Source organism: Apus apus, chromosome 5, assembly GCF_020740795.1.
Source record: "Apus apus isolate bApuApu2 chromosome 5, bApuApu2.pri.cur, whole genome shotgun sequence".
In the NCBI taxonomy this organism is placed as follows: domain Eukaryota; kingdom Metazoa; phylum Chordata; class Aves; order Apodiformes; family Apodidae; genus Apus; species Apus apus.
The window spans coordinates 38,182,567-38,199,929 of NC_067286.1; the positions used below are offsets into that span (position 1 = coordinate 38,182,567).

At 37.7% G+C, this 17,363-nt stretch overlaps 1 protein-coding gene across 4 annotated transcripts in view; it reads left to right on the top strand.

The window, feature by feature from the left end:
• AKAP6 (A-kinase anchoring protein 6) overlaps positions 1–17,363 on the top strand; it is a 280,187-nt gene that overhangs the window by 40,681 nt on the left and 222,143 nt on the right. For 2 of the 4 annotated variants that reach the window (XM_051622353.1, XM_051622357.1), the window contains exons 1-2: positions 7,044–7,448; positions 9,287–9,644. In XM_051622353.1, the coding sequence (XP_051478313.1) occupies positions 9,321–9,644 (324 nt within the window). In that variant the 5' untranslated portion in view covers positions 7,044–7,448; positions 9,287–9,320. Of the gene's footprint in view, positions 1–4,833; positions 4,889–7,043; positions 7,449–9,286; positions 9,645–17,363 lie in introns of those variants that run through there. The other 2 variants (XM_051622355.1, XM_051622356.1) reach the window with 2 other exon arrangements.

The following is a 17,363-nucleotide window of genomic DNA, read 5'->3' on the forward strand; positions in this document are numbered from 1 at the left end:
GTTGACCAGTAATTCTACATCAAGAGTCAGAATTTTATTCATGTAGTGACTGAGAACAAGTTTACAAAATAGTTACTGAAGCCATGATTCATCCTTGTAGTGCAGGAAGTCTCTTATTTTCATGTACATAAAAAATAATCCCCAAAATAAACGTTTTACAGTGCACGATTACTGTGATAACTGAATGTCTGAAACAATGGAGTGTACATGTTTGATAAGATATTACTGGTGTTAGAACCAAAACAACAGAGCAGAACTCTTCAGTATGACTCAGTAAAAAAAACCGATTGGTGCTCCAAATGGCTTACTCTATTTCTGTGAATCTACAAATTGAGATAAAAAGCATTGACTGCAGCATTCTGCTGGGGAGGGACTGTTTATAAGGATGTGTAGAGATAAGATGAGGGGCAATGTCCGTAAACTAGAGCAGGGTAGATTTAGATTAAACATTAGGAAAAAGTTATTCACAAGGACGGTGGTGAAGCACTGAAGCTGGTTGCCCATAGTTGTTGTGGAGGAGGCCACATCCCTGGAATCATTCAAGGTCAGACTTGACGAGGCTCTGAGCAACCTGATCTAGTTAAAAAGATCCCTGTGCACTGCAGGGTGGGCCAGGCTGGATGACCTTTAAAGGTCCCTTCCAGCCCCACACGTTCTATAATTCTATGATTGTATAATCATCTTCCATAACAAAAAGAAATAAGCTTGTTTAGCTACTTGATAATTTTCTTTGAAATAATGTTAAGAATTCTCCTAAGTAATTAGAAGGTATTTACGATGAAACTGGAGTGTGAAATTGCTGGGAAACATTTTTATTTTACGTAACCTTTAGCTAAGACTGCAGCAGTGCCTTTCCTTGTGTTTCACAAAAGAAGTTCTGAGAACACTGGCTTTAAGGTAACTTCCACGAAAAAGAGCAGAACTTGTTGAAAGTCTGCAGCAAAATTTATTTGCATCAAAACACTGTGCTTTTTAACTGCCAGTATTTGCTGGAAAAGGAAAGAAAAAAAAAAAAAAGAAAAAAGTCTTTATTCCTTTCCATTTTGGAGATTAAGAGAAAGAAATTTGTATTTAAAAAATGGTTTGACATTATCTCTTTCATGTAAAATTTTGGAACAGGAGGCCACCTTCTCACCTTCTTGCTAGATCAATTATTTCTCATCCTTCAACATCTGACTTTTGTACCTGGTGAAGTAAAAATTATTGTATGAATACAAATGCTTTGCTGACTACTGGCCACTAGAATGACAAAAGTGGCTTTATCCAGGAAGATTAAATAAAAACCCATCCAAAAATACAAATCAAACCAAACAAACAACTGCTGATGCGTATGCTGAAGAAACAGCATATGCAAGTTGCCACTACGTATGTGTTCTATGTACTGCTGACACTCTGGAGTGGAAATTAGGACAACAAATGCCTAAGGTGGTGTAGAGCGGTTAGCTTGTAAAAGATGCTGAAGTAATGAACTAACATGAAGTACCTAATTTGTCTTTGTCTGTTGTAATGTTGATCTCCTTGCACCACATCATCTCCCAGTCATTGTTTCTTACTGCAGGACCAACCTGTGATGACTCAGAAATGGCCAGGAAACACAACTACTCATCACAGTATGTTTGCTTCTCAGAATACATTCCTCTATCCATATGAGTCTGACACTACACAATTGTTTTCAGTGTCTGAATATGTAATGCAGATTTTTTTCTGATGTGTGTCATAATGGTTGTATAATGGGATCACTTCCAGCCTAGACTCCCTGCTTTTTTGTAAGTAAGAACATAAACTTATAAGAGCCAGAGAGTATAAATTTCATGTACTGTTTCAGGCAAGACTTCACTGTACATCACAGCCTTCAGGTTTTTACATAAGCACATATGACAGAGGTTGTGGTTTTGGTTGTAGTTCCACACCTCCCCCCACCACGTGTTTCGCCTCCATTATTTTTGAGGGTAATTACAGTTAATCCTGGACTAGAGCAGTTGGATATATTTTTCGATAAACTCTGTGCTTGTGTAAAGATCCACAGTTGGTACCTATTGAGATGTCAACACTGTCTGAAGCAGAACTCTACTTTGCTTTGTTTTAATCCACTGATTAATTGTAGGGGCACAATACTGTGTACAGTTTCCACTGGATTTATGCCCGATGCATAAATTATCATACTTGTGGCTTTATATATATCCTGAAATTAATTTAGATCAGGCATGTGAAGTTTATTGAAGCAGCTGAAGACACCAAATAAAGTGAAGGCTTGAGAGAGGTGAGTTCAGGACTTTTTGCTGTTTGAAACGTTTAGTTATGCTTTCTTTAAAAGGAAGTTGTTTGAAGGTTAAGGTCTTTTGTTGAGTTGTTCCTGAAAGGAATACTTGAAAGTGATGATGCAGTGATGTAATTTTTTTCCAGCTTTATTTCCTATTAATTTGATAAATATTCCTAGAGGATTTTTTTTATTTTTTCCTGCTATTGAGTATTAAGCTGTTTTTTTGTGGAGCTTTGATTGCTTTTCTTCCAACACATTGCTTTTTCATAGTAACATTAATCTTGGAGCCTGTTCTATACATGCACTTAGGACTCATTTTTTTGCTCATACATATAACTTCGTGTTTGCCTACAGTGAGTTTAATATGACATTTTATTGCTCAATTTTTCTGTCTTGCAAAGTCCTGCAATTACTCTGAGCCTAAATTTGTCTCAGGTATTTCAAAACTGTCTACAGACTTTTTCTCCTGATTATTCACCCATTTTTCAGGTCATTTATCAGTTTATTGAGAAGCATAGTGCCTAGCAGATGTTTCTGTGATACTCTCTCTGCTTGTGATCTCCATTTGACTCCATTCATTCTGGTATCCTTAGAACCAAATAAGTTTCAAATGAACTGTCACCACAATCAGCAATTTGGCTATTTCACCCTTGGCTTCTCACAGATTGCCTGAATGTATAATGCCTAGAGCTGGTGTTCTATCCCTGTGTTTCATACTCTCTCCATTATGCCATTTATTTCAGATAGATCCTTTGCTAAATTCTGCAGCACAATTTCCACTTACCCAGATTTGCCCAAGTATTTCCAGTTTCTAGCTAAACACTTGGCTTCTAAGTTTTATGTTTTCATTCACCTCATATTAGAAAGAAAAATAGCAGATACCAAATAGCATGTTGGGTCATTGAAGGGCTTTAAATCCTGATTTATAGACAGAATCTGGAACTCAAACATCTATAGTGGGGTTTTCACAGAAAATAATTGGTGGTCTGGCTTGGCTACCATTAAAACCTTGGGGATAGAATTTTTAATGGACTTTAAATCAGTCACATAAAATTTTTCAATCATGATTCACATTAATGTTCAGGCTTAATATTGGCATTACTATGCAAGGCTCTTTGGTCCATATCCTGCAGGGGTTAAGGCATCATTGTATTCCCTATCACATATACCTTCTAAGAGTCTACACACATCAAATAGGAGGCCCAGCAGTGCTACATCAAGTTTATTTCCTTTCCTGTCTAGTTTGTTCAAAATTTTAGGTATAATAACATAACTGTAAAGGAAGTATTTTTGAGATATGTTCACAGAGAATGATATGAAAAGAAAAACATCTGAATTGGTTCTCTTATAATTCAGTTCTCTGAAAGCTTTTTGAAATTACTGTATGTCTCGGTTTGGTGGACAGGGTGAACCAAAATCCAGAGAACAAAATTGCTCTCTGTTACTCCCCTCCATCTTCCCAGGGGAAGATAGAAAGGAGAATAAGGAAGAAAGACTTAAAGGCTGGAACTTAAAACCAGAACAAGTATACTAGAACAGGAAAGGGACTGTAACACGGGGTAATAATGAAAAATATATAAATATATACAAAACTAGGTTTCAATGTTATGTGTCTGAAAGTCCCTTATGGCAGAGCTGATTTGGGTAAAGATTCTGGGGCTCTTACCAACACAAAATGGAGTCAGATCCTGTAGAGAACATGGCAAGCTGAAGATAAAGAGCGCAAGTCTCTCTTCAAGGTATCCAAGCGCAGGAAGGAAGAAGGAACATGAATGGGTGGATTTTTCTGCTCTCCTGAATTTTTTAGGGTATAGTAGGAAATGGGAAGGAATACTGACCATTCTCTGTTCTTTACCCTGGGTACCTCAGGGTCCTAAAGAATGTCCTCTCTCAGGGTCCTCATAACTGATGCCATAAAATTAGCCTGTGTTCCCTCAAATCATAACATTGTATTTCTTAAATCTTGTAGGAAATTGGCAATAGACTCAGCATATCATGGATGGTATTAATGTGATATTAAATTCATGTTGCTCTATATGCAGTTACTGACATGAGTATTTCAGTTTTTTTGGTGTACTGATATAATTTATCTTTGCAGTAGATACAAGAGATTGCATTTTCAAGGAAAGATGTGAAGGGCCTTATAACTTGGCAGAGTATTCCTGGGACCACTGAAATGGAAAATATATAAAATTGTAACTTGGATGTGTAAAATGTTAGTTTTGATTGTATCTGTTTAAGAAAGCTCACCATCAATGACCTCATTAAATCTGATGTTAAAATTTACATCATTAGATTTCAAAGTCAGCAAGCACACATAATTATTTAATTCTGGAGATTCTCTGTTTTTTTGGGGGGCCATTTTGGAGAATGAAATTAATTGTTTACTTGACAGACAGGTGGCTGTATAGTGCTTGTGGCTGATTTTAACAATATGTGACAGTAAGAAAAATTAGAGCTCATTAACATTCATTCGATCTTGTGTCTGCACCACTGATCAATGCTTGGACTACTGGATGGCTTAAAATGCTTAATGAATCTTTATTTGACAGGAACCAACTGACATTGAGAAAATGTGGATGATCTGATAGCTGGCAGAGTGAATGTGGCCTGTACTTTTTAAACAAGGTAAATGTGAAAAATGGGGAAGCAGAATGAGTGAGAGAAGTCTTTCAAGGCTTGTGGTGATTGATGAACTATATTATGGTGGACACACACATTCTATGTTTCGCATAAAAATGTTAGTATCTGATTGAGCAGAAAACCAGGGGAAAGTGAGATTGCTGATGTGATTAATGGAAAGTAATCAACCATCTGTTAGGCATAATGCACTTACTAAAGATGAAGAGAGAAAGCATATGTGTGCATGTGCTTACACAGGATCTTTCACCTTCTATACAAGTACCCATGAAAATATAGAACCATGTATAAAGAGATAACACAAGGCAAAAAATTACTCTACAGTAATCTATTTTTTTTCTCCTGTGAGAAAGATTCAAGCTTGTAGCTATGTTGTGTAGCTCATAAACGTGTCCTCTCAGTGCACTGAAACAGTAGCTTCAGAAATTACAGAAACAAATCATTTGTGGTGATTCTGGTGATATAAATAAGGCTATGCCCTGAAAATATTAAGATATGAACTTTTTATTGATCACGACATTTGAAAATATATTTTCAGCTGTTGGCCTGGAAAAGTAAATTCATGCAATTTATACAGTTATTCCAGATCCAGAAAGGATTTGTTTTAGAAGAATGCTAGACTCTGATGTAGCATTGCTTACCCACCTAAAACTGTCACTGATGCTACTATGATTTCATGATGTAGAAAATGAGACTGAGCTTATCTTTTCATGTTTATAAAGAACTTTAAGGGTGATAGTGGTCCTGCTTAAAAGGAAATCAATCAACTACATTGTGTAAAAAATAATTTTTGCATAATAGCATATAAAAAGCAACTCTAAAAATTGTATTCTGTTTCATTAAGTGTTCTAACACTTATTATAATAGTTTACAATCACTTTCTGTATATCTCACAGAATCTGGAAAAAACAAAATACACCAGAAGTAGAATGAACACTAAGGCCAGCATTTAAAATTAGTTACTTAAAATTTAAATCAGCACAGTATATTAAGTCAAAGCATTGTTTAATTTTGGGGGGTTTTGGGAAATGTTTTAGTCCATCAGATGACACTTCGTGTATGGAATATTGTTCCTGCATGCACCTTTTCAAATTTCAAATTAAGATTGGCTTGCTGATATTTATCCTATGTCACTGATGGTACATTATGCAATACTGTAACTGTTGAAGTAGGACTCCCATGCACCATCTTGGTGTTTCTAGCTTCCATATTTCAGTATAAAAGTAATACCCTAAATATTTGAGGGAAAAGGGAGGGTATGTCCCTACACGGGCAGGAACACTTCCTACTAGATCAGGTTGCTCAGAGCCCCATCCAAGCTGGTCTTGAACACTGACAGAGAGACGCAACCACAATTTTCTGGGCAACCTGTTCCAGTGTCTTGTCATCCTCACAGTGAAGAATTTCTTCCTAATATCTAACTTAAATCTACCCTCTTTCAGTTTAAAACCACTACCCCTTGTCCTGTTGCTGCAGTCCCTGATAAAGGGTACCCCCTGCCAGCTTTCCTTTGGGCCCCCTTCAGATACTGAAAGCCTCTATAAGTTTTCCCTGGGGCCTTCTCCAGGCTGAACAACCCCAACTCTCTCAGGGTGTCCTCACAGGGGAGGTGCTCCAGCCCTCTGATCATCTTCATAGCCCTCTTCTGGACCAGCTCAAGCAGGGCCCTGCCTTTCTTATGCTAGGGATTCCCAGACCTGAACATAACATGGAATTCTAACTTGCACAAGATCAGTAATCCAAAAAGTAGATCCTACTTCTGGTCAAAAGCGTTTTGGCAACTCTTAAAACTCCTAAATTTCTCAAACTAGATTTGTCTGTGAGGTTTGTTGTCGTTGCTGCCGAGTCTTGTTTGCTCTTTGGTATTTCAACATTAGATCACTGTAAAGACAGCTCTGTGGTGGGGATTTTCCAATTCTTTCATACGCAACGTGGGAGTGTGACCGAGGCTTGTGTGCTCTCAGTGCCCTGCCAGCACATTTCATAGGTCAGTGCAGGCGTGACAGGGGAGTTATGTTGCTTCGCCAGAGTTGCAGAGGAGCTGGGGGAGGGATAGTAGGGTGGAGCTTACTGTTTCTCCAGTGATTTTAGAAGCACTCCTGTGAACTCGTCACTTCAGCGCTGGCTTTCTTCAAGAGCACGGGAGAATCTTTCAGTTTTCTTTTCTAGCAGTGTAGTTGGAAGATGATGCCCTTTTATTCTGCCAAGAAACAATTTAATGAATCTGTGTCCTAGTGTTAGGATTCAGTAATTTCTAGCTGCAACAGTTTCTCCTTTTGAGCATTTGTGGGCTTTTTAAAGTTCTCCCAGGCCTTTCAAATTATTATTCACGGTGTGTTGTATTACCTTTGTAGGATTTTTTTTAAAAGAATGTAAAAAGCAATGATAAATTTTAAAGTTTCTCCGCATACTCTTACTTGAAGTGTTGCAGTTCGTGATCTGGCAGAAATAAAAGTACTTGACTTTAAGAGCACCTAGGATTAAGGAGGCATTAGCTTCAATGCTGGAGAGCCAGTATATAGAGTCAAGCACATCGTAACAAAATCAGGTCAGCAGGTTCCTAACGGTTGCTAATTGCAAACTCAGTGTATCGAAGCTAGAGCTATGCTCTGCATGCAGCATGGACTAGCTTTTGTTTGCTTCTGCAGGAGCATGTTTTAATTTCTGTTTGCTAATTGCTTTAATGTCCTCACTAGAGCTGAGTCATGTTGAAAATAGAGTGCAAGGTTTATTTGTGTGGAAGACTGCTAAGCAAGTGCTGCTCTTCCTGTGTTTCTGTATCATTTAGTGATTCAGGACCAACTATTTTGCTGGCAGGCATGTTTAATTTCCTAACAATAAACAAGCAGAAATAAGGACCACATGCTTCACCAAAATTTCATTTTCAGGAGGAAATAATGTAAAGAATATGCTTGAAGTAATAAAATAGTTTTGGCTGTTAGAACAGTTGGTATATATGATTTAAACTGGGGATGTGAGTAGCAGTGTCCAAGACAATAATGTTTTCGAATTCAGTCATTTGTCTAAATATATTTTCAGTATGTATAGGAGCAGAGTTTAAGCTGAAAAATTGCCATGGAAGTTGGAAATTTTGCAGTGTGCACTGAGAATGATTGGAACCTTCATCCATTTTCCTTGATTCCTCTGATAGAAAATTTTGTTCTGAAGTGCCAAATTAATATTTACTAGCTTAATATCTATTCTAAATACTGTTTTGGGAGAGTGGTACACATGCAGAAGATAACTTACTAAGTAGCAGCAAGATAGGAAATAAAATTAAATTAATGTTACATGTAATATTTTTGCTTTTCCTGGCTATGAATTTGGTGTTTGGGTACTCTGCTGGTACTCTCACTGTCTGTAGGAGTAGTGTCTGAATGCTAAGAGTATAAGTTTTAATGAAGTTTTATGTCAAAGGCAGGCATATGTCAAATGTGAGTCTCTTCAAAGTTAGGTAAAAAGTACATCTCTTAATGAATGAAAGTTTTTAGAATGTTTTAGGTACTTAGCTCCAAACCAGGTGCATGCAGTTCAGGGGAACATTATTTTCTTGAATGTAGGGTATACAGCAGCCTTCTGTGTTACAAACAGCTTGAGTTGACCGGGAAAAAGGCACAAAGTAAAGTGTTTTACTTATTTACTTTTTCCAGTGAATCTTTAAGTGTATATTGATGACACAGCTCTTGGATTTTCATAAAGCCACTCTTGTAATATGATGCTTTAATTTTAGGTATATATTTTGATATTTGGAGTTCTTAACTATAAGTTTTGATGGAGTTGTTGCTCATTGTAACAGTTCTTAATCTAACAAAACTGCAAGAATTTAAACTTCAAAACTAAAATCTGCCCACTATAGATCAACGAAGTGCCCTCAATGGTTGCTTCAGATTTGCCTCCAAAATTTTTTGTTGTACGTGGCCAGTTGGAAAATTTGAATAAAACTTGAGATAATTTGTGTTTAGTCATAAATTTTGGGCCGAGCAATATGCTCTAGTGTGCTAGTTTACAAATACCAGTCCTACATTAACTGGTGGAGTTCAATAAAGTTCTGATAGCTTTACCAATGCTCAGTTTACTTATGTTGCAGTTGTAGAAAATTAGAACATATTTTTCACAAATGAAAACTGTCAGTTCCAAGGTGACTGTCTACAATGAGAGAAACATGGCATTTGTTAATTTTCTCAGAGAACCTGTTTGTTCAAATCAGCAAAATTAATTACAAATAATTTATTTATTATTGAAATTCTAGTGTATATTTGCATGTCAAAGAATTTGTTTAGAATTATGATACTTCTCAGACATTGCCATTTAGTCCTTGTCTTGTGATCATTTTGACTGCAAAATTTGGTCTCAAAACAGTAGTGTTTCTTCTTTTCATCTTTGCAGCTATTTTGGAGAGAATTGTGGTTTAGGCTTTCCCATGTTAGCCATGGATGTAGCGCTTTCTCCCATGAGAACACAAGAACTAGATCCCATGCCATCTGATGCATCTCCCATGCTTATAAACATGACTCCTACAGTGGAACAAGAAGGGGAAGAGGATGTCATGAAGGAACTTGATTCTGGCCAGCAATATGAAAAGCCTCCTCCTCTACATACTGGGGCCGATTGGAAGATTGTTCTTCACTTGCCAGAAATTGAGACCTGGCTTCGGATGACATCTGAAAGAGTCAGGGATCTGACCTACTCTGTCCAGCAGGACTCAGATAGCAAGCATGTGGATGTGCATCTAGTGCAGCTGAAGGTAGGATGAATTTTATATTGCAGACTTTTCATTGAAGGTGGTTTATTCGACTCTGCTACTGGTACAGTTAACAAAAGAGCTTTTCATAACTGTTGTAGCATGTCTGACAGCTGGTGTTGAAAAGGAAGTCCTTTTCAGGGAGATAATAGAAACTGTATAATTCTCAGATTTTTTTCAACATTATTTACTCATCACTTAATTCAGCAGTCATAACCATATTAATGAACACGTTCACACTCCAACAGCAGCTAAAGCAACACTAACAGTAACCTGACTGCCCAGAAATATTCCCATTAAGTGTAATGGGCTTCAGTACCTAAAGCTCCCAAATTTGTGATGACTCATTTGAAAGCTAAGCAAGTTTCAGTGAGAGTAGCATAGAAAGATGGTGTAATGCCTGGCTTTTCAGTCACGAAAAGTTTACATGAAGATTGAACTCAGGTGGGACTACACAAAATAGTAAAGGTATAGAATTTCTTTTCAGATCTGAGTCTTGGTAAGAAATATGAAATGATAAGATCTGAACAGTCACAGCCACTAAATCAAAATTTTTTTTTCTTTTCTCCAGCAAGAAAATGCTTTAGCAAGACTGAGTTTTTTCTCAAAATTCTGTGTTTTGTGGAAATTAAAAGAGCAGCAATCTTCCTTCCTCAACCCAACAACTGAACACAAATATCTTTAAACAGAATCTCTGTCCCAGAATTAGATCTCGGGATTGAATCTTTAAAGATATTAAAGAAATTCAGGGTGAAATTAAAATAAACAGTGTCTGGGAGTGTATGTGTATGTTCGTTTGTGTGGCTTGGTTTGCTGCAGCAGATGAAGCATGCTTTTGAAGGCAACAAACAATCGCCATAAATAGCAGGCACATGTTATCTCTTCAGACTGAGCTGTCTTCAGAGTTTCATTCTGAGGCCTGTTCATGAGAACATAGTCTTCCTTCCTACTCAGTAAGATGGTATTTTATTTGTGTTTATCTTAAGAGTGGAGCTGTGGACTGTCTTAAAATACAATTCTGTGTACTAATGCTAACCATAAAGCAACTATACTGCAATCAATCCTAATCAAATAATAAGCTGATCTTGAATTTTTTATGGTCCTGCCATTTTAATGAAAAATTTGGGGTAGATAATGCCAGCTTTTGATGAGAGAAAGGGCTATATCCACAATGTGCAGTAGGTTTTTAGCAAATTCACCAAAAAAAGGTATTTCTGCAGGCAACACAGCAAATCTTGCTGGACTTAGTGCCAGTTCTGATCTATAACTCCTTGTGGCTACATTAGTGCAGTGCTGAGATTAAATTAAAGAGATGTAGAGCTTGTGGATGGTATTCACACAACTTTGGGCTGGCTCAGACCACAAACAAAACTAAATTGTGTCTGCTTACAAAATGGGAATATTCTTTACATATAACTCACCCTCACATGTATTTCCAAGTGGAGGTGAGTGCATGAATAGCATTCCTCACATTTTCCTCCATTTTAGAGTTTATTTGTGAAGTTGTGTCAATGGTAGTTAATAAAATACCTTCCTAATGGTTTTTTTCTGTGTAAGCAGTTGCTGTAGCATGGAGGGATTTTTTGTGACTAGAAAGAAATCTGGTTAATGCAACTGTAAAAAAGGGCAAAAAAATAACACGAAGGAATCTCAAATATCTGCAATTATCTGACTTGTCAGCCTGGGAGGTGTGAGGATTGCAGTTGAGTCTGTCAAATATTCTATGTACAGACCCTGGACACCCAGGGAAGTGTTCTTCTCTGTATGTTTATGCATGTGTGTAACTGCTTGCATGCATGAAAATTACTTGTATTTAAAGATATTTTAAAAACTTGTTACATACTTTTAAAATTTTCACAGAGTAACATAAAAAGAAAGAGCTTTCAAAAAGATATAAGGTCATAGAAAAAATGCAACAAAGTCTTAGCAAGCACATGAGGAATACAACACTTCTGTAACCTGCTTGCTTTAGAAGAAACTTCTTTACTGTGAGGGTGGCAGAGAACTGGAACAGGTTGCTCAGAGAGGTTCTGGAGTAGCTTGCCCTGAGTGGTCCTGCTCTGGCAGGGGGGTTGGACTAGATGTTCTCTAAAGGTCCCTTCAAACCCTTAGTATTCTATGACTCTATGAAACCTGTACTGATAAAGATAATGCCGTAAAAGCAAGTTTTGTGGAAATGCTTTTATTCAGACTTTAGCTATATTTTAAATTGTATATCCTTGTACTGCCTTGCATTATGTAACTTATTGAAAACCAGCTAAGGAAAAAAGACCCAAACATAACTTCATATGGCTCCTCTTTTATTTCGTCTATGCTCTGATAGCTCTCTATGAGGGGCTCCTTCCAAATGATCTGGTTCCTTCTGGAATTGTTGTGCCCAGGTTGGACAGAGGGCCCAATGTGAAACTTCGTAATAGTTGAGTAGACTGGAAAAATATTTCACATCTTTCAAGCGATACTTACCCGTTTAGTATTTTGGTTTGTTGTGTGTTTTTGTCGTGTTTGTTTTTTGTTGTTGTTGTTGCTTCCCCCCCCGCCACAACAGCAGGAGATGGTTGATTCATGTTCAGCTTGTGATTCACTGCAACTCACAAACTCCTTTGTTGCACTATGGGTTTTTCACCTTTTTCAAGTTCTACATGTAGGATTTGCCTTTGTCCACTATTGTACTTAATTTTTTAAAATCTTTTTTCTTATGTGTGTGTACATGACTTCCTCAGTTTCAAATGTGTCTTCTGTTATGTTTGAAGTATCTCCCTCAAGCACATATATTTTTTGTCATCTGCAAGTTTAAGAAGCCTTCTCTCTACTCCATTGTCCAAATCATAAAGACTAACATGAATGGTACAGAGTCTGGATATAAGTCTGAAATACTAACTTACTAGCATAATAGTTTCTGAATATAATTGTTAAACTGTAAATGTAGCAGTAAAGCAAGCATTTTTAAATTTTGTTATAGGTTATTTTCCTTAGCCAGGAGAGGTTAGCCTTATCTTTGTTTTGGATGTTTGAAGCTGATTTCCTTTCTCTGGTTTTGAGTTGGTTTGTGGTAATAAGGCTAGTTTGAGGATCTAGGCCATAGCAGACTTTTTATGTTATTCTTTGGAAAAATTGCTCAGCAAACAGATCGTCTCCTTCTCTTGTGAATATTTGCTCTGTATCGCTGTTGTAGATCTGTGACTCTGCTGTTTCTGTAATCAAGAGCGTGGTTGTTTTTCTGTGGCTTGTCCTGGGAGGATTTTGGTGTTTGCTGGCAGTTTCTTTTCATGCTACGTGACTTAGGGTTTTACTAGTCACCACTGATCCTTTGAAAATACTAGTTTCTCTCACTTTTGCAATGCCCTTTCTCAGAACTAGCCATGCAACATGAGTTGGAGGCTTTTTTTATGTCATCCCATGGGAAATTTCCCGGAAATCTCAGCTTCACATGAGTGCCTCAGTAAGCTAGATGCTTGAATCATAGCTCTCTGGGGTCCAGAATGCCTTATATTAGTCACTTATCTGGCCATCACTCTTAACTCAAGCTGTGCTAAGATACATTTATATGTCTCTAACACATTTAATGTAGATGTTACTGATTGCAATTGTTTGTAAAAGAGATGAAAAAATATGTTTTTGCTATAAACAAATCTTAAAGTGCTCTCTCTGTCCTTGTGTTGTGTTAACTTGCTGAGATGCTTTCGTGATCCATTTAGGGGTTTTATTCTGAATAAAATATGCTTGCTTTTACAAGAAGTCATCTTTCTTGGAAAACCTCCTGAGGTCCAATTTGGATTCAGCTCCCATTCTACTTTATTTTATATCCCTTAACCTTCTCAGGGAAGTGTCATTTTGGATGATCTAATATAATCTTCAGTATTTGATAGGTCTCTTAACTTCTAACTTATTGAGGAGTAAAGCACTGGCTGCACAACTTTATGACTTAAATGTCTGAACCATATGTTATTTTTTGAAATAGAAACAAACACACTTTATGCTATTATAGTGTCTCTAGGTCTTTGCAGACCACTGATCTTTTCTCTCTTTCCAAGCAGAGAGACTTTAGTAATCTTTTTTTCTAGGATACCTGGGTCAGCCTCAAACCTCTCTTGAGTGGATCTTTCATCTTTCCTTCTGACTCCTATAAGGTTTTAATGAACTTTGGATACAGGTCAAATATCATGTAATCATTATCCTTTTGCTGTCTCTGTTTCTGTTTTTTTGGCGGCCAAAAATTTTTTAGTTGCTTTTCTCCTTGTACTTAAACCCTGAATAAGAGAAAAGAGCACAGTATTATCAAACAAGATATTAAATCTGTAGTTAGACAAAGATTATTCCTTTTTTCATTAAATTAAAAGCATTCTGTAAAACTGTAAAACCAGTGTTTTACACCTACAGAAAGTAGGTGAGTTACTCATCTCCTTATCTTGAATTCAGTGGCTTTTATTAAATTAGTAGTATTAAATATTGCTGTGTTTGTCAAATAAATGCTGAAGACTGGGCCAAATTATTTTTCTGAGTACTTTTCAACTATTTTTTAATATATATCAGCTCCTTTCAAAAGAAAACTCAGTATTGTTTTTCAGATGTTAAAATTAGTCACCCAAAATATGACTGAGTCTGGAAGAGAACTTCAGTAAGTTCAATTTCTTGTAACTTGAGTCTCAGAACTGTCTTTATACTAATCTGTAAAAGGACATATTCAATATTAGCATCACTGGTGAAGTACCTCCTCTACCACATGTCTTCCTATAACTTCAGAAAGAGAATTGTTCTTTCTTCTCACTTTTGGTTTGATGAGTCTCAATGGCTCTATTCTGAGGCTGTGACAACATACCTTGCTTCTGCAGTTGTATATCTTTTCAGCTGTGCTATCTAAAACACCTTTCTCTAAGTGCTCAGTTTAAATTTTTCTAGAGTTCAAATCTCTAGACTGTATAGACAACTGTGAATTATAATAGAACTTGGAAAAGAACTAAGCCTCATCATGTTACCATAACATAACTGGTCTTTTACAAATGATCACAGAAAATGCTGGTGACAGTCTTTATGAAAGGATATATAGATGAAGATATTAACGGAAATACTGTGTGGACTGCCTTGACAGAAGTTTGCCACAAGTTATAATTCTTATGTTCAGCAGATGAAAATAAAACCTTACCTGGAGAAGCTGACTGCATCTTGGATCAGCTATTTTGCTTACATGCAAGATATGATCCTGATAATTCAAGCAAAGTGTTACTTTGAAAATTTATTACAGTTGCTCTTCAGGAGTTAAAGGAAAATAAGGACTTACATCCACAGAAGTATTTCTGAGAAGACTTCTGGGTGTGTTTAACAGTTATGCTTCATTAAGCAAATTTCTCTGACAAATAGTTTTATAACTTCCATATGTGGGTTAGTATGATTGTGTGTAAAAGTAAAAATATACCACTTAGAGCTCAATGAAGACAACTTGAAGACATATTATTGTACTTAGATCTGAGGACCAACAAGTTTTTGCACATAAATTTGTGGAAATGTTGCTATTTGCAAAGAGTCTCAGGTCTGGCAAACAGGTTGAGAGCCAATAATATTTTAATTATTTGATTTTGTCACTATTAACAATCCTATACTAAGAAGTCACCTTAAGTTGCGTAAGAAATAAAACTAGTTAAAAAATAATTTAAATGTAATTCAGTTAACAAAAACGAGCATTTACGGGGTATTTGTGCAATAAGGCGTCTCCACTCTGAAATGGGGTTTTCAGGTTTTGAGAACCATCTTAGATTGTCTCTCACTAGAGGACAGAATGTGCACACCAAACCACCTAAAATTAAAGTGGACCTTAACACAGGGAAAATGTAACTTTTTTTATACTGAAATAGATAAGATGTCCTAGAAGTGTAGGACAATGCATGTCAAAGGGACTGTCTTAAACTAATGACACATGGTGAATTTGAGCCTCCTTAGTCCTGTTAAAGCTGTAAACTTTTCTGAGAAAATTAATCTGAAAAGGTTAAATTTAAAAATTAAAATTTGAAAGAATTTGAATGTCACCCTCTATATCAATGACCAGCTGGAGTCTGTAGAGCTCCGTCAGGGGATGGAGGAAGAGTCAACTGAAACTTTATGGGTCAGGGTTAAATGGAAGACAGGGTCAGGAGATGTCATAGTAGGGGTCTGCTACAGGCCATCAGACCTGATTGACTGAGCGGATGAGGTAGACAGCAGCATCTTCGAGCTCACAGGCCCTAGTCCTCATGGGGGATTTCAACCACCCGCGATATCTACTGGAGGGACAACAGAGCAAAGCACCAGCAATCCAGGAAGTTCCTGGAATGCATTGATGACAACTTCCTCCTCCAAATGGTAGAGGAGCCAACAAGAAAAAGTGCTCTGCTGGACTTTGTACTCTCCAAGAGAGACAGGCTGGTTGATGATGTATGACTTAACGGGAGACTAGGCTGCAGCGACCATGGCACAATTGTATTCAGGATCCTTAAGGTAGTGAAGCAAACTCACTACCCTCAATTTCAGGAGAGCAGATTTTGATCTCTTCAAAGATATGCTTGGTAGGGTACTGTGGGACAAATCCCTGGAGGGGAGCCCGGGAAAGCTGCTCCATGATCACCTTCTCCATGCCCAGGATCTTCGTGTCCCAACAAAGAGGAAGGCAGGCAGGAGAGCCAGGAGGCCTGTGTGGATGAACAAGGTATCCCTGGACACAATTAAATGTAAAAGCAAGGCATACAGAGAGTGGAATCAGGAACAGGTAAACTCAGGGAGTACAGACAAGTTGTCAGAGAAGCAAGGGATCAGGTAAGGAAGGCCAAAGCACAGATAAAGCTGCACCGGGCCAGAGATGTTAAGAACAAGAAAAGTTTCTGCAGGTAATGTCAGCAATAAGAGGAAGATGAGGGAAATGTGGGCCCATTTCAGAATGAAACTGGAAACCTGGCCATGCAGGACATAAAGAAGGCTGAGGTACATGATGACTACTTTGCTTCAGTCTTCACCGGCAAAAGCTCTGATCTCACTATCCAAGCTAGTTACAAAACTACAATTTTGAAAGGCATGGACTGTGAAAAGGAAGACCTCTCCACTGTAGGAAAAGAGCAGGTTTGAGACCTTCTGAAGGACCTGAAGGTGCACAAGTCCATGGGACCTGATGGGATTAATCCACAGGTCCTGAAAAAACTGGCTGATGAAGTTACAAAGACTCTGTCTATCATATTTAGCAGTCTGGCAAAATTCCCACTGACTGGAAAAGGGGAAACATAAACCCCATTTTCAAGAAAAGAAAAAAGGAGACTGAGGGAACTACAGACCAGTCAGTCTCACCTCTGTGCCTAGCAAGATCATGGAGCAGATCCTCCTGAAGGCTCTGCTAACGGACTTGGAAAACAAAGGGGTGACTGGTGACAGCCAACACAGCTTCACCAAGGGCTAATCCTGCCTAACTTATTTGGTGGCCTTCTACAATGGGGTCCCAGCATTGGTGAACAAAGGAAGAGCAACCAACGTTGCCTACCTGGACTTGCGCAAAGCTTTTGACACTGTCCCGTGTGACACCCTGGTATCCAAACTGGAACAATATGGATTTGATGGACAGACCACTATCATGTTTTAACGCTGGGCTGGCAATTAAACGAATGACAGATTGCTCTCTGTTAACCCCCCTCCCTTCCCTGCCAGGGAAAAGAGAGGGAATAAGGGAGAAAGGCTCTCATGGGTTGGAAACTAAACAATACAGCTTTAATG